At 42.0% G+C, this 22,846-nt stretch overlaps 1 protein-coding gene across 12 annotated transcripts in view; it reads left to right on the top strand.

The window, feature by feature from the left end:
• MPDZ (multiple PDZ domain crumbs cell polarity complex component) overlaps window positions 1-22,846 on the top strand; it is a 1,044,214-nt gene that overhangs the window by 580,117 nt on the left and 441,251 nt on the right. For all 12 annotated transcript variants that reach the window (XM_069238948.1, XM_069238974.1, XM_069239000.1 and 9 more), the window contains one exon: window positions 15,760-15,870. In XM_069238948.1, the coding sequence (XP_069095049.1) occupies window positions 15,760-15,870 (111 nt within the window). The remainder of the gene's footprint in view (window positions 1-15,759; window positions 15,871-22,846) is intronic.

Here is a 22,846-nt window from a genome sequence, read left to right on the forward strand (position 1 = left end):
AGTCGAGGGACTTCAGGAACATCGCGGACCTCCCGCCAAAGTGCCCCTGTTGTCCTGCAAGCGACCATGAAAGTGACTTACCTCCAGATCCCAAGGGCATCTTTGCGCACATCTCCTGGCCCCCCAACTCGCTCTGCACCTGACTGCCATGTGCCCTTCAGCAAAGAACCTGTGGTGCCCTAGGGGTCCTTCACCCCTTGCGACCTCAACACTCCAAGAGGACCCCAAGGAACAACCTCTAAACGTACCTGCACAGCCCTTTTCCAAGTGATCCCCCACAGTGTCCCTGCACCAGCTCCAGAGACATTTCCCTGCTGCTCCCGCCGGAACCAGGAGACGCCAGAACTTCTGTAGCTGGCACAATGTGCCCACCGATGACCTCGACCAACCTGCAAAAGAAGAACTTGATAAATCAACTGTTATTCTATATGTATTTTTAAAGGTGACATTCCATTGATTCCTTTGGTGCGCAATTATGCACACAAGACTATTTTTATTAAACTTCAAACATCCATAGCTCCAAAAGTACTTAACAAATTTTGTTAATCTTGGTCTTAAACTTGTCTGAAGTAGTTTTGCAAATTGGTCTCAAGTTATTTATTCGAATGTGTGAGGTGCATGATTAATTCTGTGAGTACAACAAATGCCTTGCACTTCTCCAAGGTTGGCTTAACTGCTCAAGCAAGCTACCATAAAAATTAGAGCATTAGGTGATCTAGATTTTACCTCTGTAAACCAACGAGTGGTTGGCTGGACCCCCCTGCACAGCGTGCCTAGCTTTGCAGACTACGATAAGGGCAGGCTCCTACACAGTTCAAGGTACCAGCAGCAGAACAGTCCACAACTAAGCAAACCTAAAGGACTTCGGTTAAGGAGTTTAAAAGGCATTGTTGCAGAATAGGTTTAGGGGAATCCTAACAGGAGCCAAGTCCAAGTTAAGGTTTAGCTCATTGTGGATGCAGTTTTAGTTTTGGAGGAGAATTTGGCTTTTTACTTTGAGGTGTTGTCATTTTAAACCAGTTCCAGCATCTTGAAACAAGAAGCTATGGCCATTCAGCTGATTTTGAACCTGGAAGTAGGATGCTCAAAGTTGAGGTGAACCAGGCACACAGTGATGTTTGAGCCCAGTAATGGTAAAGTAGTCACTGGGGTCAAGTGTTGACGTGCTACCCATGGATAAAGGTCTGGAATCAAGTCAAGTCTGGAATCAAGTCCTACAAAGAGAGACCAAAGCAAGAGGGAGCAGTTTCTGAAGTACTCGTGAGTCAAACATGAGGTTTTAAAAATAGAAACTAAAATGCCTCTAGTAGAGGATCCTAATTAAACTCCCAAATTGTTCCCACTTTTATCACTCTTACTTTAATACAGTTTGATGTATATCCTGTTTTTGAGAGTGAATCCAGGAATTCCAGAATCCTTTACAATGCAGAATGTCATGTGACTAAGGAGTACTCTCTCTTTCCCAGCTCATTCCACTCCCACACACCAGATATCATTTCAGTCCACGTCCTTCTGATTCGTTCCAGCTTTTCTGCTAGCACTATTGCATAATGTCCTAGAGAGCAGTGGAAATAGTCAATACTTCTTCTTGAAAAGAGCTAGGTTATAACAGGGCTGTAGATTAATTCCTTCCAATCTTCCAGGATGTCCTGATAGTGAAGGAGGACGATTTCAGGATACCAAGCCAGTAGTCCCAAGGATCCCCAGATTGCTCCAAAAACACTAATACATATATATATATATATATGATTACACAAAGAAATAAGTAGAAGATGGGGCAAAGGGTCTCATCAGGAAATCAGCACTTCAAACCACAAAGGCATTTCTCTTTCAGTTGTGGACGGGAACACTCTGTGTTCTTTGGAAGCAGCGCATAGTTAGTAAACATTAACAGAAAGTGATGATATACAAATGGGTACTTTAGCAAGATGAAATAGGGTGTCTTACTAGCAGTTCATCAAATTAAAGTTAGAAGTGACAAGTCCACTCACCAGTCTGGATGTTGAAGCTGAACCCCAAGATTCAAAGCCAAATCAAAAGCTGGGCAGGTGATTGTTCACTGTAAGAAGAAAGAGAAAGCAAATACAACCCAAACAACAACCAGGATAGGTAATTCAAAATCAAATGGGGAGAACTGAGTGTGAGCTCAGAAAGAAGAAATTAACAATGTGGAGGAATCCTGAGCCAGATGATGAACTGCAAGAGCTACCATAACTGAGAAGTATTGAAAAGGCAATGATGAAATTATAACACAATGGTTTGTCCACACTGCCTCTGGACGTGATCCTTTACTGCCTCAGAACTGCTCTACTTTGGGTACTGTTATACATTGAAGTCTGTCTCCTAACTACTACCTTCTTGTTCTCCACAGTCTCCATGATCTTCCAGATCTAAACAAAAATGTTGAATGGATTTTTTTAATATTATGTGAATTTGTGCACCTACGAATATATAAGTGGGGTGTGTGTTTACTTCTTTGGACATTAAGTTCTTTGAGACTCAAGGATGCATCCATTTTTAGTCCTGTGTAACACCTATTTAGATGTTTAAAGAAACACAATCTATTAGGGTCGATGTTATATGTGATGCCCCAACAGTGAAGTGTATTCCATTTAAAACTGGCTGAAGTTGTACAAAGGTATAAGGAACAAAAATGAGCAGTGTCAAATAATTGTATTTATGGCAGAATTTGTGTCATTTGTTTCAGTGTCTTGATCACCTTACACAATCACCTCACTTTTGTGGTTATTTTTAAAGACAGCCTTGTTTGATTTTTTCTCGTATGTTAAACCTTGGTAAATGAATGCTAGTATATGAAGGCAACTAAACACTGATGTGTTCTGTAATTATTTATTGAGATGTTATCATGTGAGGACAAAGCAAAAATTATGTGAATAATTCCCTGAAGTAATGCATGTGTAGAAGTTTGTATCTTCCAAAGAACCATTGTAGCATTATAGTATTTACATACCCAGGTTCTGAGGAACACCTAATCACCCCATTGTGATTAATGTGGGTCAGGTGAGGCACTGTGAGCGAGCTAGTAATGGGGATGACAGTTTCTGATGGTGTAGATGGGCTCAGTCCTCTCGTACTGAAGTTCTGTTGCCCCAATATGCAATCCTACCTTTTTAGTGGGAACCTTATAACTATATGTGTAGCTTGAGACACACATGGTCATTATACTCCTGTCATCTAGTGTTGGGCTTGGACGTGTAGTACTTATTTTTATTTGGATAAATCTTTTGAGTCACGAGGTAATGGGCATTGGCTCGATTAGGTTCAGAAGTGCATCACTGGGGCACTGAGTAGATGCCGCATGGTGTTCGTCGTTGGGGCCTCTCAAGTGTTCCTCTCCTGGGAGCTAGTAACAGTTGGCTTGGACTATGCACTTGATTTTTTTTTTCCTTGTTATGGTGCTTCCATCGCATGTGTGTCTCAGATGGATGTTGCCAAATGAGCTCCGTATTCAGCACAGACCTGTATATGCTTTTGGGCTCTGAGGCAGCAGTCCCGCAGCCCACACCGGGCCAATGTCAGAAGACATCAACAGAGAGTGTTGTAGCACATAGCTCTCACCATCAGTTCACACACCATCTTTCCAGGGGCTGGGCATGGAGCCCAGAATTAGGGTTACACCCTTCCAGTACCCCACTGAATCCAAGCCATTGCAGGCACCGCCCTAAGATTTCGGAGTTGACACTGACTCCATCTTTGCATTGTGAGCCAGTCGCTCAAGACTTGATCCTCCTCGGCACCAGTAGCTCCTTCAGTGCCATCTGGGTTCTCAGCACCAGTGGACTCCTCAGAGCTGAAACAGTCAGCGTCGAAACCAGCTTCAAACCAAAACTGCCTTATTTTCCCAACCGACCATCTACTGCAGACTCTGAGGATCAGGAACTGTTGTGTCTCCAGGAGGAGTTGGACACTCGGCAAAAGAGACTGTTTATTCATCCCCACTCGGGGAAAATTACAGCTAAACCACTGCCATCTGTGCAGGAGACTGTTCCTCACAAAAGGAACTTAGCTTCGAGGTGGAGCTTCCATTAGTGCCCCCTCTACCTCCAAAGCTGAAGAAGCTTCTAGATAGGGGAACCAGTCCACTGCCCTCTCAACCTGCAGTGCTGCCTCCTCCTCCCTGTCATCCTACTACATCTCTAACTGTACCATCTCTTCCTACACCCTCACATGGGCCTCCTCCACCTCCTTACCTGGAGGGCTCGCCAAATTCTTTGTACAGTTAGGGAAGTCCTCTACACCCTGTGGAGCCTTATGGTGACCCTGGGATGATTATGGGGTTGTTCCCCCAGGTGACAATGAACCGGGTCTGTACCCTGCCAAGCCTTCCACTCCAGATGATGCCACCTCTTATCATGAGGTTCTGCACAGGGCAGCAACCTTCCACAAAGTAGACCCACACACCATGGCAGAGGAGGATGACTTCCTAGTAGAAATTCTCTCCCACCCCCAGTGTTCTAAACAACACCTTCCCATGCTTAAGGATATGTAAAAATCCATACAGGATATGCTTGATGTCCCAGTTAAGGCTAGGGTGATCAAGCAAAGGGTTGATTAAAAAAAAAAATATATATACAATCCCACCCCCTCGGACCAGCCTTAAATTACAGGCATGCTCCCACCAGACTCCTTGGTCATACATACTGTGCATTAACAGGCAAATGCATGTGGTACTTGAGTTGCCCTGCCACCAGATAAAGAAAGTATAAAGATCAATGCATGGGGGAAAAGGGTTGGCACACAATCTACCACTCACTAACACATCACCAGCTCGGTTGACTTACTTTCTAGCTTTCAACCAAGCCTAGTTAAATGAGATGGGAGGCCTGATCCAACACTTTCCTGATCAATACAGGCAACAAGCGCAGAAGCTTGTAGCAGAAGGACACATGATTTCTAACACAACTGTCAGGTGTGCTCTGGACAAAGCTGGCATTGCCAGAATTGGTATTAATTCCACCATCCTGATCCGCCATCATGCCTAGCTTCGTGTCTCTGGCTTTAAGCCAGAAGTCCAGCAGCATCAGATCAACAAGCCCTGTAATGGGCAACCCCTCTTTGAGCCTCAAATTGATCAGATGCTAGAGTACAGATCAAGAAGGACATGGGTACAGGTATGGCAATGGGGGCTCTTCAGTCTCCATTGCCCTCTCGAGCCTTTTGTCACTCAAAGTTGTGTAGTGATATGAAAGCCACATACCCTGAGGCTTCTTGCCCCTACCAGAGTCAGTCGCAGCAAGCATCACTAGTTTATTCCAGGGGTGCCTTTGGGGGAATAACTCCAAGGGCAGAGGCAGTGCAGCAAATGGAGCCAACCCTGTCGAGCAGTGGCTCCCTCTCCATTCTCCTGACCACAATACACCTGTTGGAGGACACCTGCTGGGGTCCCTAACACAATGGCAACACATCATCTTGGACCAATAGGTTCTTTCTATTGTAGAATAGGGTGACTGCCTGGCTTCCACTGCCCCACCATCAAACCCCCCCCCACACCCATAAATTCCCCTTCCACAGAACACCTGCACCTCTTACAAGAGGAAGTACACATGCTGTTCCTCACAGGGGCTATGGAGCCTTTTCCACCATATAAGCATTGCAAAGGAATGTACTCCCTGTTCTTTCTCATCCACAACAATGACGGGTCCCACAGGCCCATACTCGACCTCAGGCCCGCAACGGTTGCATCCTGTCACAGCATTTCCACATGGTCATGCTCCAGGACGACATTCCACTGCTGAAACAAGCCCACTTTATGATCGGTCTCAACTAAAATTATGCTTATTTTGACATCCCGATTCACCCTGAGCATCGCTGCTACCCCAGGTTCATGAATAGCACTTTCATTTCAAAGCTCAGGGTTACCACTAGTGGCGGCTCCTCTGTTTGGGCTGAGGAGTGTTGCTCCCCTCCAGCAGCGGAAGCTGCAAAACCTTTTATAGAAAACGATGATAAACTATGTTTATTATTGTTTTCTTTGAAAGGGGCACTCCCCCTTCACAGCGCATGTGTGTTTGGCCAGCTGTCTTGGGCCGGCAAAACACACATGCGCTTTAGGCTCTCTCCAGCCCAGCAACAGAGTTGCTGGGCTAGAGAGAGCCTACACAGGCTCCCAGTCTGCCTGGGAGCACCCTGGCTGGGCGCCCCTAGCCAATCCTGACGCTGCTCTGAGCATTAGCGCAGGGCAGGCTGGGACCCTGTGCCTGCAGCAAGGAGCATTGAGAAACAGAGGAGCGGCAGAGGAGGTAAATTATTTATTTTTTTAATTAAAAATGTTTTTTATTTCACCCCAACGGGTGAACTACCTTTCGAGATGAACAACTTTGCAGATCTGTTCATCAGAATGCAGTGACATGTCCACAAGTGGGAACTCCACCCACAAATCCCGTTCTCATACTTTCAGCACTGAGGTTTCCCAAAGTAGATCTATTTTCAGCCACCAAAAACGCAAAAAGCCCAAGCTTTGTCCCCAGGTTTCTGCATCCACAGTCCATTGGCAGTGCCCTATAGGCTAACTGGCCAGGGATATTTTCTATGTTTTTCCTGTCTTCCACATATATTGTACGTGGTCCAGAGACAATAGCAGCCCTCCTTCACCACCTTCGTAGCAGCTCCTACATGGGCCAGGCATTTGTTTCCTCAAGGTGTCTGTAGCCCCTCACAAGAAGCTCCCCAACCGGCCGGATCTTCTCACTCAACACTAGGGCACAGTTCGTCACCTCAACCCCAGGCAGCTCAACCTTGCAATCTGACTCCTGAGGTCCTAGAGTTTGGGTGTCTCAGTTTGCCAGTCGAATGTATGCCCATCTTCAAAGAGATTTGCCATTCCACTTCTCCAGCCTGCTATGCAGCAAAGTTTAAGAATTTATGCTAAAATAATAAAAAAATGAAAGCTGCTACATGCTACAAGAGCTATGAAAGATTAACTTGCAAGGAATAAATACATGTTTCTTAATACAAATCATTTAATTATGGACGTAAATATCTGAGTTACTAGTAATTGTAGTAAGTATTTATTGCATGATTTAGATTAAAGACAAAAACAATACATTAACCCCTTCGCTGCCAGGCCTTTCCCCCCCTCAGGTGCCAGGCCTTTTTTTGGTAATTTGGGTCAGTTTGCGCTTAGGCTCTCATAACTTTTTGTCCACAAGAGCTACCCACGCCAAATTTGCGTCCTTTTTTTCCCAAACATCCTAGGGATTCTAGAGGTATCCACAGTTTGTGTGTTCCTCTGGAGGACACCAAGAAATTAGCCAAAATACACGAAAATTTCGTTTTTTCTAAAAACAAATAAATAAAAAAAAATTAGGAACAAAGGGCTGCAGAAGAAGGCTTGTAGTTTTCTCCCTGAAAATGGCATCACAAAGGGTTTGTGGTGCTAAAATCACCATCTTCCCAGCTTTCAGGAGCAGGCAGACTTGAATCAGAAAACCACACTTTCCAACACAATTTTGGCATTTTACTGGGACATACCCCATTTTTACTATTTTTGTGTGCTTTTAGCCTCCCTCCAGTTAGTGACAGAAATGGGTGTGAAACCAGTGCTGGATCCCGGACAGCTAAACATTCCTAAAAAGTAGACAAAATTCTGAATTCAGCAAGGGGTCATTTGTGTACATCCTGCAAGATTTTCCTAAAGAAAATAACAACCGAAAAAAAAAAACAAATGAAATTGAGGTGAAAAAACAGCCATTTTTCTCCACGTTTTACTCAGTAACTTATTGCTGCAATGTCAGATTTTCAAAAGTACTATACCGTTACGTCTGCTGGACTCTTCTGGTTGCGGGGATATATAGGTCTTATAGGTTCATAATGAACCCTAGGTACCCAGTGCCAGTAAAGGAGCTGCACCTTGCAATTGTGTGTTCATTGTATAACAGGTATACAGCAATTCATTTGGTGAAATATATAGAGTGAAAAATAGGTATCAAGGAAACCTTTGTATTTCCAAAATGGGCACAAGATAAGGTGTTGAGAAGCAGTGGTTATTCGCACATATCTGAATTCCGGGTTCCCCATACTAGCATGTGAATTACAGGGCATTTCTCAAATAGATGTCTTTTTTACACACTGTCTTTCATTTGGAAGGAAAAAATGTACAGGAAGACTAGGGACAATAACGCTTGTTCTACTATTCTGTGTTCCCCAAGTCTCCCGATAAAAATGGTACCTCACTTGTATGGGAAGGCCTAATGCCCATGACAAGAAATGCAACATGGACATATCACATTTTTACATTGAAATCTGATGTGTTTTTTGGAAAGTGCCAGCTGTGGATTTTGGCCTCTAGCTCAGCTGGCACTTAGGGAAACCTGCCAAACCTGTGCATTTTTTAAAACTAGCCATCTAGGGGAGTTGTGGGGCTCTCACCACGTTCTGTTACCCAGAATCCTTTGCACACCTCAAAATTTAGAAAAAAAAACACTTCTTCCTCACATTATGGTGATAAAAAGTTCTGAAATCTGAGAGGAGCCACAAATTTCCTTCCACTTAGCATTCCCCCAGGTCTCCCGGTAAAAATGCTACCTCACTTGTGTGGTTAGGCCTAGTGCCCGCGACAGAAATGCCCCAAAACACAACGTGGACACATCACATTTTCCCAAAGAAAACTGACCTGTTTTTTGCAAAGGTCCTAGCTGTGGATTTTGGCCTCTAGCTCAGCCAGCACCTAGGAAAAGTTAGCAAACCTAGACATTTCTGAAAACTAGACACCTAGGGAAACCCAGGTTCTGTTACCATAAACCTCAAAATTTGGCAAAAAAAACCCTTTTTCCTCACAGTTTGGTGCTGCAAAGTTCTGGAATCGGAGGGGAGCCACAAACGTCTGTCTACCCAGCGTTCTCCCAAGTCTCCAGATAAAAATAGTACCTCTCTTGTGTGGGCAGGCCTAGTGCCCACAACAGAAAAATTCCCTAACACACTATGTGGACACATCAAAATTATCAAATACAAAACTACCTGTTTTTGTGGGAGGGGGCACCTGCGTTTTTGGTCCTGGGCTCATCAGCCATCTAGGGAAACCTACCAAACCCAAACATTTCTGAAATACAGACACCCAAGGGAGTCCAGGGAGGTGTGACTTGCGTGGATCCCCCAGTGTTTTCTTACCCAGAATGCTTAGCAAACCTCAAATGTAGCTAAAAAAAAAAATCACATTTTCCCCACATTTCTGTGTGGGATCGCCGCACCAGCACAGATTTCCTATCACCCAACGTTCCCCTCAGTCGCTTGGTAAAAATGATACCTCATTTGTGTAGGTGGGCCAAGTGCCTCTGATCCCTGGCATCTAGAGGTCGCGATTGCACGCTGATGTCACGGGGAGGGGTGGGGGTTGTGTTGGGGGGCGGGTGGAAGGGGAAGCGCTTCTCCTTCCATCCCTGACCATGGCAGGGGGGTGCAAGGCCCTTGGGGAGGGGGTGGCGGGGGAGCGCTAGCGCTTCCCTCTGGGCCCATTCCTGGGCGAGGTGGTTACGTCCCTGGTGCCTGGCAGCGGACATAACCACCTCGTCCGGGGCACCCGAGGGGTTAAATATCACATAAATAAACAAGTAAATACCAATTAGATAACAACAGATAAATGTTGCTGATCAACTAACTAGGCACCAATTCATTCATAAATAAATATAGTTATCATTTTTTAAAACCTAAACATTTTCTTTCAGCAAACTAAATTATTTCAGCCAGTCCTTCAGATGCAAACCCCATGAGTGAAGAAAATTTGGTTGTACACTTGATTATTTTATTTGTGGCCCCAGAAAAGCATAACATCATTGAATTTTTAAGGTGCCTTTGTGCTAGCTGCCCTAAAAAGTAGTTTTAGGTAACTGTCCTTCAAAATGGTTATTAGTGGACATAAATAAAGAATATTGTCTATAGTTTCAAAAGAGAAATCGCAGAATCAACGTTGTCTTTTCATATCTACATGGCTTGACCACGACCCTTCAAACTGGTGAAGCAGGAAGTGTAATAGTTTGAAACATAAAAATGCCTTTTTTTGTACATTGATCTAAGCAAGAGTCAAGATTGCCTTCTTTTGAAAATGTCTCACACGTATAATGAAAATTCTTATATGTAGTTGCGGCATCCATATCTCTCTGGTACTATAATAGTTTCATATTTCTTTTATGTAAGAGCTTTTTAGTCATCTTGGGAAGCAATGCAAAGGCAGATATTTATAGCAAATGAGACATGTCTAGCAAGAGCCAAAAATGAGTTTTAGTGACCACAACTTTTGTTCTTGGGTGTAATTCCAAATCTACTCTAATAAGCCCCTTTAATGTGGGCAGACTTGGATTATGGCAGTCATATAAATCATTGATTACATTAGTTTCATTGCTGAATGACTGTAACCAAATTGTACCCTAATCCAAACATGTGGTGTAGAAGGTCTTACATTAAATGTTTTCTGAACAGTTTTAATTAAGATGGTTTTAAGGCCTCATTCATTTGTTATTTTAAAACTATTTTTCCGCATAAACATGCAAAGCACTCAATTGCTTAAACTGTTAATATCAATCTATTCATAGACCGTTCTTTATGTAAAGGTCAGTTTGATTTTGAGTCAAAGTGACTTGCTCCATTTCCTTTAACAGTTGCCATATGAATCTGGTTTTAGACTTTCCAAATATTTTTTTTTTTAACAATAATGTATAGATAATCTGTTTTCTATAGTGTATTCTCCCAAGTGTTTTAATTGTTGAAGACTGATCTGGTTATGGTATATTTAGATGTGATCATCAGCATATACTTTTCTGTTTCCAAATTTGGGTTAATCTGCTTCATCTTGATTAAGAATCTGGGTTAAATTGGCAATGTAAAGGGCCAAAAAGAGGTGCCAGGATACAACCCTGGTTAAGGCTGTTATGGGTTTGAATTCTTGGTGTTAATCATTGACCATTAGTTAATTTAATGTAAATCCAAGTGTTTTTATGGAGTTCTACCAATAAATGTAAGAGTGCAGGATTGATGCCCCACAGAGAGAGGTTTGAGCAAAGCTCATGTCTGATGACCTTGACAAAGGCAGTGGACAAATCAACAAAACACATCCACAGATTATTCCAATGTAAAAGTGATCAAAGCAGTTAAAGCAAATATGTTATCCATGTTCAAACAGTTGGATCTAAAACAAGGCTGATTAATTGGTGTATGTTGCCCTGCGTCAGCCCATTTTAACATATGTGACAGGCGATGTGTGACCTAATATCTCACCATCGGCATCTTGTAAAGCAATAAGTCGGTAGCTGTTGGGGTCTGTTTTTGGACTCTTTTTGGACTCTTTTTAAATAATGGTTGGATATAGGAACCCTTTGAGCTCAATAAAACATGCCTGTGGAAAATTATTTGATTGAATAGTACAGAAAAAATATGGCTTCCGATTTCTGGCGTTGACTTAATGATCATATTTGGAATGCTGTTTCATCCCGTGGCCTGAGAGTCTTGACTGTTCTTTATTAAGAATTCAACGCCCTTAGCTGAAATAACATATTACTCAAAATCCATAGTCCATAGGTGACATTTAACTTTCTATGCCATGGTTGTACTTAAGACACCATATTCTATGGCCTTGTAAGAAAACTAAATAGGTCACTTAAGGTTTAGCCACATTGAACCTGTTTTTAAAGGACAGAGCTGAAATAGCATATTACTCAAAAGCCATAGTCGACATTTAACTTTCTATGTCATGGTTGTACTTAAGACATCATATTCTATGGCCTTGTAAGAAAACTAAATAGGTCACTTAGGGTTTAGCCACCTTTAACCTGTTTTAAAGGTCAGAGCAGATACACAGGGGATGGAACAGCAGTGCCCCAGTGTGCAGAGTCTAAAATCAGCAATTCTAAACATTCCGCTGAAAAAATGGGATTGCCCACGGAAAATGGGAAATTGTTCACAACAGATGACGTTGAAAGAGTTATATAGTGTATGACTCAGTGAAAAATAGTCCAGCCTACTTTATGTACCATGTCGAGTGGAATGAAAAGAATAGACAAGGTCATTAGGGTGATGTTTTTGCCAGACATCAATCACACCCAGCTTTTAAATAATATTAACAAGCTGCACAGTATTCCTCTCATCAGTTCCGGCACTCGGGAGTGTATTTTTTGTGCCTGATAGTACACGATTAAAAGCCCCTTCTCATATAAAGACATTCTCATCCGTCCAGAATACCAGATACAATCTCATATCCCCATTCATGGTCACCCTGAACAAAAGTGGACTTAATAGGATTAGGCTAGTAATCCAATTTATCACTCCTCTGAAAAAAGAATAAGACGAGTACACATAATCCTTTTATTTTTTCACATGTTTATCATGTTCTAAAATATAAAAGGGTGTTTCTTGGGGATGCTTTCCTTGTTTTTTTCTGGGGCAAGCACAGAGAAATGCTCATGATTTTACTCAAAGGGACAGGCTCTTGAACTTCTTTTTGCAAGCTGAGAATGTGATGCTTGTATACACAACTTATTTTTATGCAGTACAGTTTCTCAAATGTTACACAGCTTTTTCTTCAGCATGATCATTATCCTACACAGCATTTGTTATCAGTGCTGAAAGAGCCGTTCTATCAGAAGCACCAGACGTGTACTTTCATTCTGGGACACACATGTGTGCACCCTTCATCCAGTGAGAGCGAATGAGTGTTCTGTCTTTGCTGCTACCTACAGTTGTACGCCTTACAAATGAGTTCAGTAGATGCATTATGCTGGTGATAGGGAGAATCTGCACTTTAATACTGGGTAGGGATTATGCAAATTGGAATATAGACTACACATTATGGAATGATGGTGCAAATGTGCATTAAAGAATAGTGAGTGACAGTGTAAATCGGAACAAATTCTAAGAATTATTGAGTGGTTGGGCAAATCAAAAACGAATAATGGTGCTAATTCTTGTCATATGTTGAGTATTCTTGGTATGATGGTGCTCACTGCTTTGCAGTGCTTACCCTGGCACAGAGAGGGTAAGTCTTGTCATTTTTATAATATCAGTTCAGTGGAAATGGACTCTAGGATTCATGTAATCTATCTGCAATCACTCATACACTCACTCATTTATCAATTCATGTACTCACCTATGCATGCATCCCTTCACACAAGTGCTACCTGTTTAATCATTTATCCATGCACTTAACCATTCATTCATCCGTTCATCCGTTCACCCAAATATCCATACTTGTAGTCACTCAGTTATTTATACGTTGCTGGGCGCACTCTTACATCTAGCCACGTGCTCACTAATCCATCCAGCTCTTGAGTAATGTTTGCCTGCACACGTATCCATCGACACAACCACACACAAAACTCACCAGTTAATGAAGCAGCATGTTCACTTATAAAATAGCCAGTTCTTTCGGCTTTGCCTATGTTTGTGCTTTGTGCCTTACCAAGTATGACATACCTTAGCATAATAATTGTTCATTGCCTCACAGTTGGCATTCATTTTAGTGCTAATTCTCAAGTGGATTCTGTGGTGAAAACTTCAATCTTTACTTTTAAGTGTGCAAGCCAGACTTGACCTTGTCATCTAGTAAAATGTATTTGGTATTCTGGAAATGGAGGTCTTCACTGTGTAATTGTGGTCTGTTGTGTTATCCCTTCCTCTGACTTTAAACATTTGCAAAGAACATAAGGCAATGTAGGCTGACTATTTTTGTGATTCTTCATTGTGCACTGCACTGTAGTGCAAAGCCACTGTTGTAGAATGAGGTTCTTGGTAACCACCTTTAATGACATCAACTAGTCTAACAGATTATAGTTAGAAACTTTAACTTTGATCTTATTGCCAGAGGAAAGGGCATCATGGTACAATTTTACCTATGCATTCCAAACCACCAGCACCTTCCCCATTGCACAGCTTTGCCTGAAACCGTTGAATTGTCATGCATGTGACTACATCACTCTCACTTGGAGCTCAGAACTGAAAAAAATTTCTTGTGAAATGTGATAGTTTGACAGTTCCTGTAATCGGAATCTTCTGCTGATGCAAAGATCCACTTTTTTGGGTAGAAGTTATGGACGGATTGGCATTCTGTTCCCCACTTGGGAAGATCTCCCCATCACACCCTTGTAATAGTTCTTCACATATGTAAATCTGTGCAGATGTGGATAAACAATAATGTTTATCTATCTTTATATATCTATATATATATATATATATCTATATATATATATATATATATATATATATATATATATATATATATATATATATATATATAAAGTAACCTACTTCTGTGGCCAGGGACGTGGATCAACATGCGTGGGATCCGCGGATCTGGGTAAAAAGCCAGGCCCTGAATGACTGGCAGCAACCCGACAGGAACATTGCAGCCTACATTTCGCATTTTGTCGCTTTGGCCAGGGGAGGGAAAAATAAAGTGTAAAAACACATAAGGGATCAGAATACTGATATTCTGAACCCATAGGTCACTGAGGGGCACACATCATTGGCAAGAAATGTTTTTTTTTGTGTGCCCTAGGCAAGGATCCACAGCGACCCCAAGTGTAACTTTGCGATGGATCCGTGGATCCAAAGCCCAACAGGGAAGGGGAAAAAAAAACTCACTCACCATACCCCTCGCCATGCGCAGCGTGGTTGTTTTTGCATAAAGTAATTATATATTACTTTAGGTTAAAAAAACATGAAAGTGCCAAAGGTCACAGGGATGTTGTAGGTATGTTTACTATTTACTCAAACAGAACCATAGAAATTCAGCAGATATAGTTATACTTACCTGAAGAAACTGTAGTGTGTGCCGATCAGTAACTTTTGGCCATGAGTTATAGTTTCTTGACATAAGTATAACTATAACTGCTGAATTTCAGTGAAGATATAATCATCTTCTGTTAGTGCTTCACCTAAAAACATTTACATTTGCAGTGAGCTCTATGCAGTCAACCTTTACACACACAACATTCACCTAGTAGCAATTCCTTGCTTGTTTTCTGTCCGATACAACGCCAGCAGATTTAATTGGACTCCTGCAAAGTCAATTTATTATTGTCATCAAAGAATCAAGAATTGGATGTTAACATTTGCTCTTCTCCTATTTTCAGTCAGGTTAAATAATTAAACGATGTTTTATCTGCCAGAAACCAAGAGGTTTGAACCCACACAATAAAGCTGTAATGAGATTAACAGTGAGGTAGCTTTGTTGTCGCATCCAAGCTCCCAGCACTAATAAATCTAATTATGGTCACCTATTTTTAACACACAATTCATTCTTGGTGGGAAAATCTTTTAAAGACACATATGCCTAGAAATAGAAGGAGGAGGTAGCTTAAGCAGATGGTACTCGGGGATGCACACAAGCAATGGACTACCTTTGATTTGTGTTGTGCTGTTCAAGTTCTATGCGCAAAGATCCTTAGCATCTTTTGGGAAGCAGTGACTCCACGGAATGTTGTCCTCCATTGTGAGCATGTGATGATGATGATGAAGATAGTGAAATCTCCTACTTTGTGCATCTGGAGAAAACCAGCAGATTTCTCTTGTAAATAGGTAACTTTACCTTTGATTAAAACTCAAGTATGTGTACAACTGCTTGTTGCTCTAGTAAAAGTGAATCACACCAGGGAAAGGGATCATTCATCAGCAGGAACATGGCAGCACAATATACTATTTTTAGAAGTCTGATTGTGCTAGAGGTGTACTTTTGATAGGGAATATGGGACAAAGCACATCTTGGACAGTGATTTATGTTTTTTTTTTCTGATAGTAATCAGGGATTTTTTGTTCCAGGTGGACGGAACTGACCTCAGAGATGCCAGCCATGAACAAGCTGTGGAAGCAATACGAAAAGCGGGCAATCCGGTTATCTTTTTGGTGCAGAGCATAATAAACAGACCAAGAGTAAGTACTGAAAGAGTGATCTGGAGCCCAATGTAAGTGGCACTGTAAGTTCTTAGATTGTTGTGGGTCCAGCTATTGATTGAAAATGCACCCATCTAAATATTCATTCCATGCCACACAGCGTCTCCTCTGTTGTGGGAGAACTAATCATGACCTCAACAAAGATAGAGTAAGTTTAAGTTTATATGGGTTGCAGTTCCCTTATGAATTTGAAGTATAATTGATTAAGAATTACTTGTCTTTTATATATTGCACCTGCAGCCTCAGTGAAACATGCATATTTCAGTGATTGTTATACATTGTTATACATTCCCTTTAAAATATCAGACTTTTCTCAAGAATTGGACTCTTTTTTTTTTTGCTTTGTTTTGTGTGACCCTGTGGGTATATTATCAATACGACATAGGGAGCTGCATCTTCAAAGGCTTCACACATTAAATTTAGCAGCAACAGCCCAGGCAGCCAAATGTGTGTGCTGTGATTCACAGGTGGGCTCCTCCTAATCAGACAAGTGACTCACAACCTCTGAACTTTCTGCAGAAGTTAAAATAAAATACATATTTACAAACACCAGCAGGAGTGCGTTGTTAAGACATTTTTTTCTCTTTGCAATTGTTTCCATTATTCATATTCTAAATACACTAGTTGTCTTCTGCTGGTGGAACCTAATGGATAGCCATCAAACACAACAGCATATTTTTTTTTCTTTTCTCCAAGCATGAGATTTTTAAAACAATGCCTGCAGGAGATGCTTTCACTATTTTGTTACTTTGCTTTTGACCTTCTATGTCACAAAGACTTATTTTATTTTGTCGGGACACTGGAAAAAATATGTAGACTCAGGAAGTTTTTATCTTCCTACAACAGTTGTATGCCACCTTTTCATTTTAGAAAATACCTCACACTTGACTTCTCTGCCAGATATGCCACCTAGATGGAAGCATCACCGAGAAACGTCTTGAGAATGGTATGTGCTTCAAAGCCATTTCTCTAAGGGCAAGCTCCTTGCAGTTCAATGAGCAACACAGGAAATAATTACAGAATTATGCCAGTAAGAAATTGTTTACCTTTAAGAGTGGTTTTACAGCACACAGACTGTTATGAACTCCCATGTGGACTGTATGCATAACCACAAAAGTTAAAAAGAGGACACAGAGACTGAGCCACTAGCCTTTGGTGCTGACTGCTTCATAATCTGAAGATGTTATTTCATCAGGAGACACTGTTGGGTCTCATTCAATATGGGGGAAAAGAACAAAATCTGGTTTGCTTATAGTTTGTCCAAAACAACAATGTATGGAAATATTGCCGTGGGCAATGTTGTAGTGTCTGTCTTTTGCAAGCCTTCCTCCCATCAACTTTGTGTTTCGGTGATTAAGTACATGCCAATGAGTCACAATTTATAGGGCTTTTTTTCTACGTACAATCGTGGTCGGTTGTCTGGAATAGTAGTTTGCAGGAAATGGGCATCTCTACTAAAAGCTTAGCCTCCAAACCAGTATTACAGCAAATGCTATTTTCTGTTCACTGTCTCTTTCTGGTATCAAGCCCTTAATACTGACTGATGAAAAGACGCCTTTCATGTTTAGTTTTTATTATGATTTGGAACCTGGCCAAATTGGTAAGAGTTTTCAAGGTATCCTTTATAAGAGAAAAGGGGGTCGCTTCTTGAACCTCAGATATAGGACTTAAATCCAGAACTTATGTAGCTGTATCTGAAGATGTTAATAAGCAATCATGTACTGCCAGGGCCCAAACATTCTTCTGATTATTACCAAAACCTCAGTGATAAAAATAACTTTTTGGAGAGATGTTAGTTTCTCACAGGAGAACCTTTGCAATACTCAATACAGTTCCAGTTGAGCACAATATGCATTTTATTCAAGATTTAATTATTTCCACTAGTTGGTGAGGTCATTTTCTTATGCCCATTCTCAATACCAGATCATCTTCAACGTAATTCAGAAAATCTGTTGAAGCCATTCCAACAGTTCCCAGCCAGAGACTATTGACTTTTTAACCTCAGCAGTGCCATGATTCTGCCTAGTTACAGAGTGGTTGTCCTTTTTCATAAGTTTTCGCTCTAGTGCCTGAAAGCCGCAATTACACTGTATTCCTTCATTTCAGTGCTGATCGTGACATAATTTTTCAGATATATGTTTTCCGTCAATATATAAACTATCTCACCCTGACTTTGAGTTTGTGAATAGAGGAAAGAGCAAAACATCTGCATCACTGTTGAAAGGTATGTGATATGTAAAAGAAAAGCACTCTACATAAATGCTCTACTAGCAGTATTTTTTGTTTGTCAGGCTAGTCTGGTCTTTAATAGACCTGTGTTTATGGTTACTCTCCCTGAAAGTTAAACCACGCTTTGACTGATCTCAGAACTTTCATTTTATCAGTGTTTATAAAGACTTTATATAGTGTAAACTGAACATGGTGCCTTAATACAGACAATGACCCCAACAAAGTGAGCCAGAGAACATCTGACTCTATCAGCTATACAGTCTTTTGAGAAGAAATGGTGCTCTGGAGTTACATTGCTTCATTCATGTCAGCGATCATATCAGTTTTCTAATCTCTGCAGGAAATTATTCTCAAATGTTAACATTCCAGAGTTCCCTGAAAACAAATCTGCCTACAACACAGCGGAGAAACCACTTCTTAATTTCTACCTATGTTGCACTAAACATATAGTTTACACTACGGCAATTCTTCATCTGTGAATAAAAAAGACACAGAAGACTTTTTGTTTTCGTTGTATCTTTACATATAATTCTCTAGCTGGTAGGTTCAGATATGGGTGCATAGGATGAACATTCTATTGCTCAAATTCTTACTTTGAAGCCTGCATTTAGCTTGTACTGTACCTACCTCCAAGACTACCTTCTTGTTATTTGTTCCTCCAAACTCAGGAACGTAGGGGCTGGATGAATTGATGGGTAAATGGTACTCACCATAGTACATCCTCACACCTTGTCTGTAGGATCATTCTTTTTATTAAGACCTGAACTCAAGAACGCTTCAGCTGTTCATAATATGCTTTATGCATACTCTGCCAGTATATCAGGGGTTGATCTATGGCTGTTTGGTAGGTAAGTTAGATTCTAGAGGCCATTCACAAATTGCATAGCAGGTGTATTGGCTTGCAGGGTTTCCCCAACTATGTGTAAGTCAGCCTTTAGCTTAGAGGTACCAGAGATACTATAGAGGATAACATTTCTTTTTCCTCCATGCGTCCATTAGGAAACACAAGTTCTATGCATAGAAAAAACATTGTGCCTCCTTTTATGAGACTAGAATAAGTTGCATTTCCGAATCCCGGTGGCACAGTTGCCATGGACCAGGGAATTGTTTCCAAGAAAATTACTGTTCCACGTGTTTTACATATCTGTTGTGTATTTTACTAATTTGCCTAATATATTTATACCTATTCTTGGTTTAATGCAGGAATATACAAACAATATCAATGGATGACAGATACTTTCTTCTATGGCACTTCTAAAATGTAAATGGAAACTACTGTGAAAGGGGAACTTAAGTTATGATGGGGAATTTGTTTGATCATAGATGATGAAAAGCATAGGGTTTTGCAATAGTCGACCAATGAAGAACTTCAATATTCTACTAAAAGACTTTCCCTTTCAAACACTTAGTATGGTTTTATTTTTGTGATCCATCACTTAATACAAGAGACCTGTTCTGCCATTATCATTTGTCTGTGGTTACGTCTTAGCAACAACTATAGTTTTTTGGAAGAGTTTTGTTTTTAAAATAATTAAAAATGTAATCATGTTATGGAGGCTAGGAAATACTTTGTTTATAGTGTGTGTATCCGTCGATACACATGCTCTACATACTCCTGCCATTTACTATTGGGTGTAGATGGTGGCGAATTGTTTTTGGTCACAAGATACATTGTGACTCCTTCCTCAGCCCACAATACATCACAACAAAGATTCCAATACAGGTTGCATGCTTTCTGGGTGTGGGCGTTCCAGTAGCAGCCCCAGGATCAGAACACCTTCAGTGGGACCTTAGGTGCCGGTCATCGAGGATCCGGTTCCAAAAAACTCAGTACCAGAGAAGTGACTGTGTTTGGATTTTACTTAGAGTGACATTGGCACAGCTTTCAAGAACCAGTTCCCACTAGGAATGACTGTTGTGAGAGGAAGTAATTGAGAGAATGGCATTCCAGTTCAGCTTCATATGTAAATCAAAAGGCCCCTGGTACGACCAGCATGCTGTGTGCATCCTCTGCTTGTGTCCAGAACGTGAGGAGTCAACCTTTTGAGAGCAAGGACTTCAGGTGCAAAAAGACTTACCAGCACAGTAGCAAAAGATGCTAGGCAGATCACAAGATGCAGTGTCAGGGTACACTTGAAACACTGGACATTTTTGGCCCTGAAGACTTAATTGGGACCAACGGAGAAAAACAAGGACTTCAGGAATCTATCCGGTGCAAGGAGACCAAACCCCAAATATTCTGTCCTCTGAACCTTTGGTGGTGGAGGAGCAATGGGAATTTCCTTTGCCCCACAGCAAAAGACCCAGGAAAAGAACTATCCTATTGCCTCAGTTTAAAAACAACGGCTTAAAGATGATCCCTCCTGGACTGACCTTGTAAGTGCATTGTGTTAAGGCTGAACACCACTCCAGAGGGAGTCTGGCATCCACACTCAGAGAAGATTCATAAAAACACTGTACTTTCGGTTTGGCTCCAGGCTTCAAAACCTCTTGAGATCTATTCAGCTTTAGGAAAGCTGTAAATGAAAGTCACTGAGCCGCAGCACCCACCTGTGTCATTTCTACTTCAAGCCTCCGAAAGCCCACTTCAGAGCCCAAATCAGTTTTGAATCTGACTCTGAGACCTACACCATGTTTGATTCGGAAAGAGGCCTTGATGTCGAGATCAGACTTAAGGAAGACCCATCTCTCATTAAAGCTTCCAAAGGTGCCTGATGTCATGCAGTGGACAATTGTCATCCACCCATCTACAGGGGAAATATTAGGTCAGCCAAATCTACAGATCCACCCCCATATATGTTAGGTACCCAAGAAGAGAAGGACTTACCTTTGAGGAACAAATATTGGAGGAGCTACAGTCTATTCAAGCCCTATAAGGTTAGGAACTAGGCCACCAGTCCACCACCGCAGCCTCTTACCTCTAGACCTTACTCACCATAAACGTCTCAGCCTGGCGCACCACTGCCCTCGAGCACCAATGTTCTCTTCCCCAACTGATCATTCAGACCATGGGAGTCCTTACATTGCTCATGACCCACTCACAGCTCTAGACGGGGATGTTCCTTGGGAGGATTACCACATAGATCCCTAACACTATCCGGACCGTGCACCCTTTCCTGTTAAAGCCTTACCCCAGAGGCACCACTGCCTACCATGCAGTTATATAGAGGGCAGTGCACCACCAAAAGATGAAATTACAATTTTAGATGAAGAGGAAGATTTCTTCGTTGAAATACTCTCTAAGACCAAAAGATCTATACAATAACCAATATTGCTCAGGAACATGGTTAAATGTACCGCAGAAAACTTGTAAGTTTCCCAGTCAAGTGTAAAACTGTCACCCCACGGCTCGAAAAGAAGTATAAGGTGGCCCCAAATAATTCAGTCTATGTCAGGGGACAGGTTTCGTCAGACTCTTTGATGGTACATATTCCTTCCTGGAGTTCCGCACCACGCCGACCATCGATAACTATTGCAGGAAGAAAAACAGGCACTCCTTGACAAAGTTGCTGAATGAGGCTGGCCTGCTGTGTGGTGGACACCTACGGCGTTGGCACCTTTTTGCATGTCCAGGCATCCCTTATTAATTAGTGTTATGGTGTCTAGGAAGCCAGGGCTCTCTAGTGGTAGCTGTGGTGAGCAGCCAAGACCTATATAGGAGGAGTATGAAGCACTTGCAATACCACAGTAGTCACACAGTAACTTATCACATATGAAATCAACCACACAGTGTTGCAGAAATAAAGATTCTTTATTATTGTAACACTGAACTAGAATACTACAGGTAACCCCCCCCCCCCCCCCCCAGCCACTCCCCCCTTTTCTGGAGGTAAATATACCCAACATATACACTGGTAAGTACTAAGGATTAGCATAAAAACATTAGAAATAGCAAGGGCCCTATTGTTGGGGAGGGCAAACCATGTACTAAAATAGTGAAATGCGAGAATGGGTCCCCCACCAGAGGATATGGAGTAGTTACCTAAGGGCTGGGAGAGTATGGGACCCCAAGAGGTGAGTATCTAGCAGACCCCCAGCAACCAGGAAAGCAGAGGTAAGCTACTTGGTCGTCCTATGGACTAACATAGAGACTTGGAATTGGAACAAATGCAAGAACAGGACCAGGCCGGTGGAACCCAACAGTGGATTCCAGATGATGAGGACCTGTAAAAAAAAAAAAAAAAAGGGGGCAGACTCCAGTCCACGAGGAGTGTCTAAGTGGGGCAGGAGCCAATGCCCACCCTTCTGTGGATGAAAATCCGGGTCAATGGTAGTGGATGAAGGCCAACTGCGGAGTCCAGGAGCTCCACAGGAGTCTCTGAAGTCACCCACGAGCTGTCACTTGATGGTCGCCGGATTGCAGATGGGTCAGTAGTCAGGAGAACCACCAACAATCAAATGCAAGTTGGAGCTGAAGAAGATTTGTGGGGCTGAAGAGTACCAGCAAGGTCCTGGAGACTCGACCCTTGAAGGGGAGTCAGGGCTGACTCTAAGAAGACAGGAGAGCCAGCAGAAGCCGCCCGAGCCCCACTGCAACCCACTGCCAGCAGACACCGTAAGTCCCAGTGAGGCCCAGGCATCAAACCTGAAGAGAAGTCCTATGTTGCTGGGACAGCAGCGAGGAGACTGTCCTTGCAGAGGTAGAGTGCTGGGGGTCAGGGCTACTTGGAGCCTAAAGATTCCTCTGAGCAGTAATCAACAAGCCTTGGTTTCTGTAACAGTCGTG

The sequence above is a fragment of the Pleurodeles waltl genome, chromosome 1_2 (assembly GCF_031143425.1).
Source record: "Pleurodeles waltl isolate 20211129_DDA chromosome 1_2, aPleWal1.hap1.20221129, whole genome shotgun sequence".
Lineage (NCBI taxonomy): Eukaryota > Metazoa > Chordata > Amphibia > Caudata > Salamandridae > Pleurodeles > Pleurodeles waltl.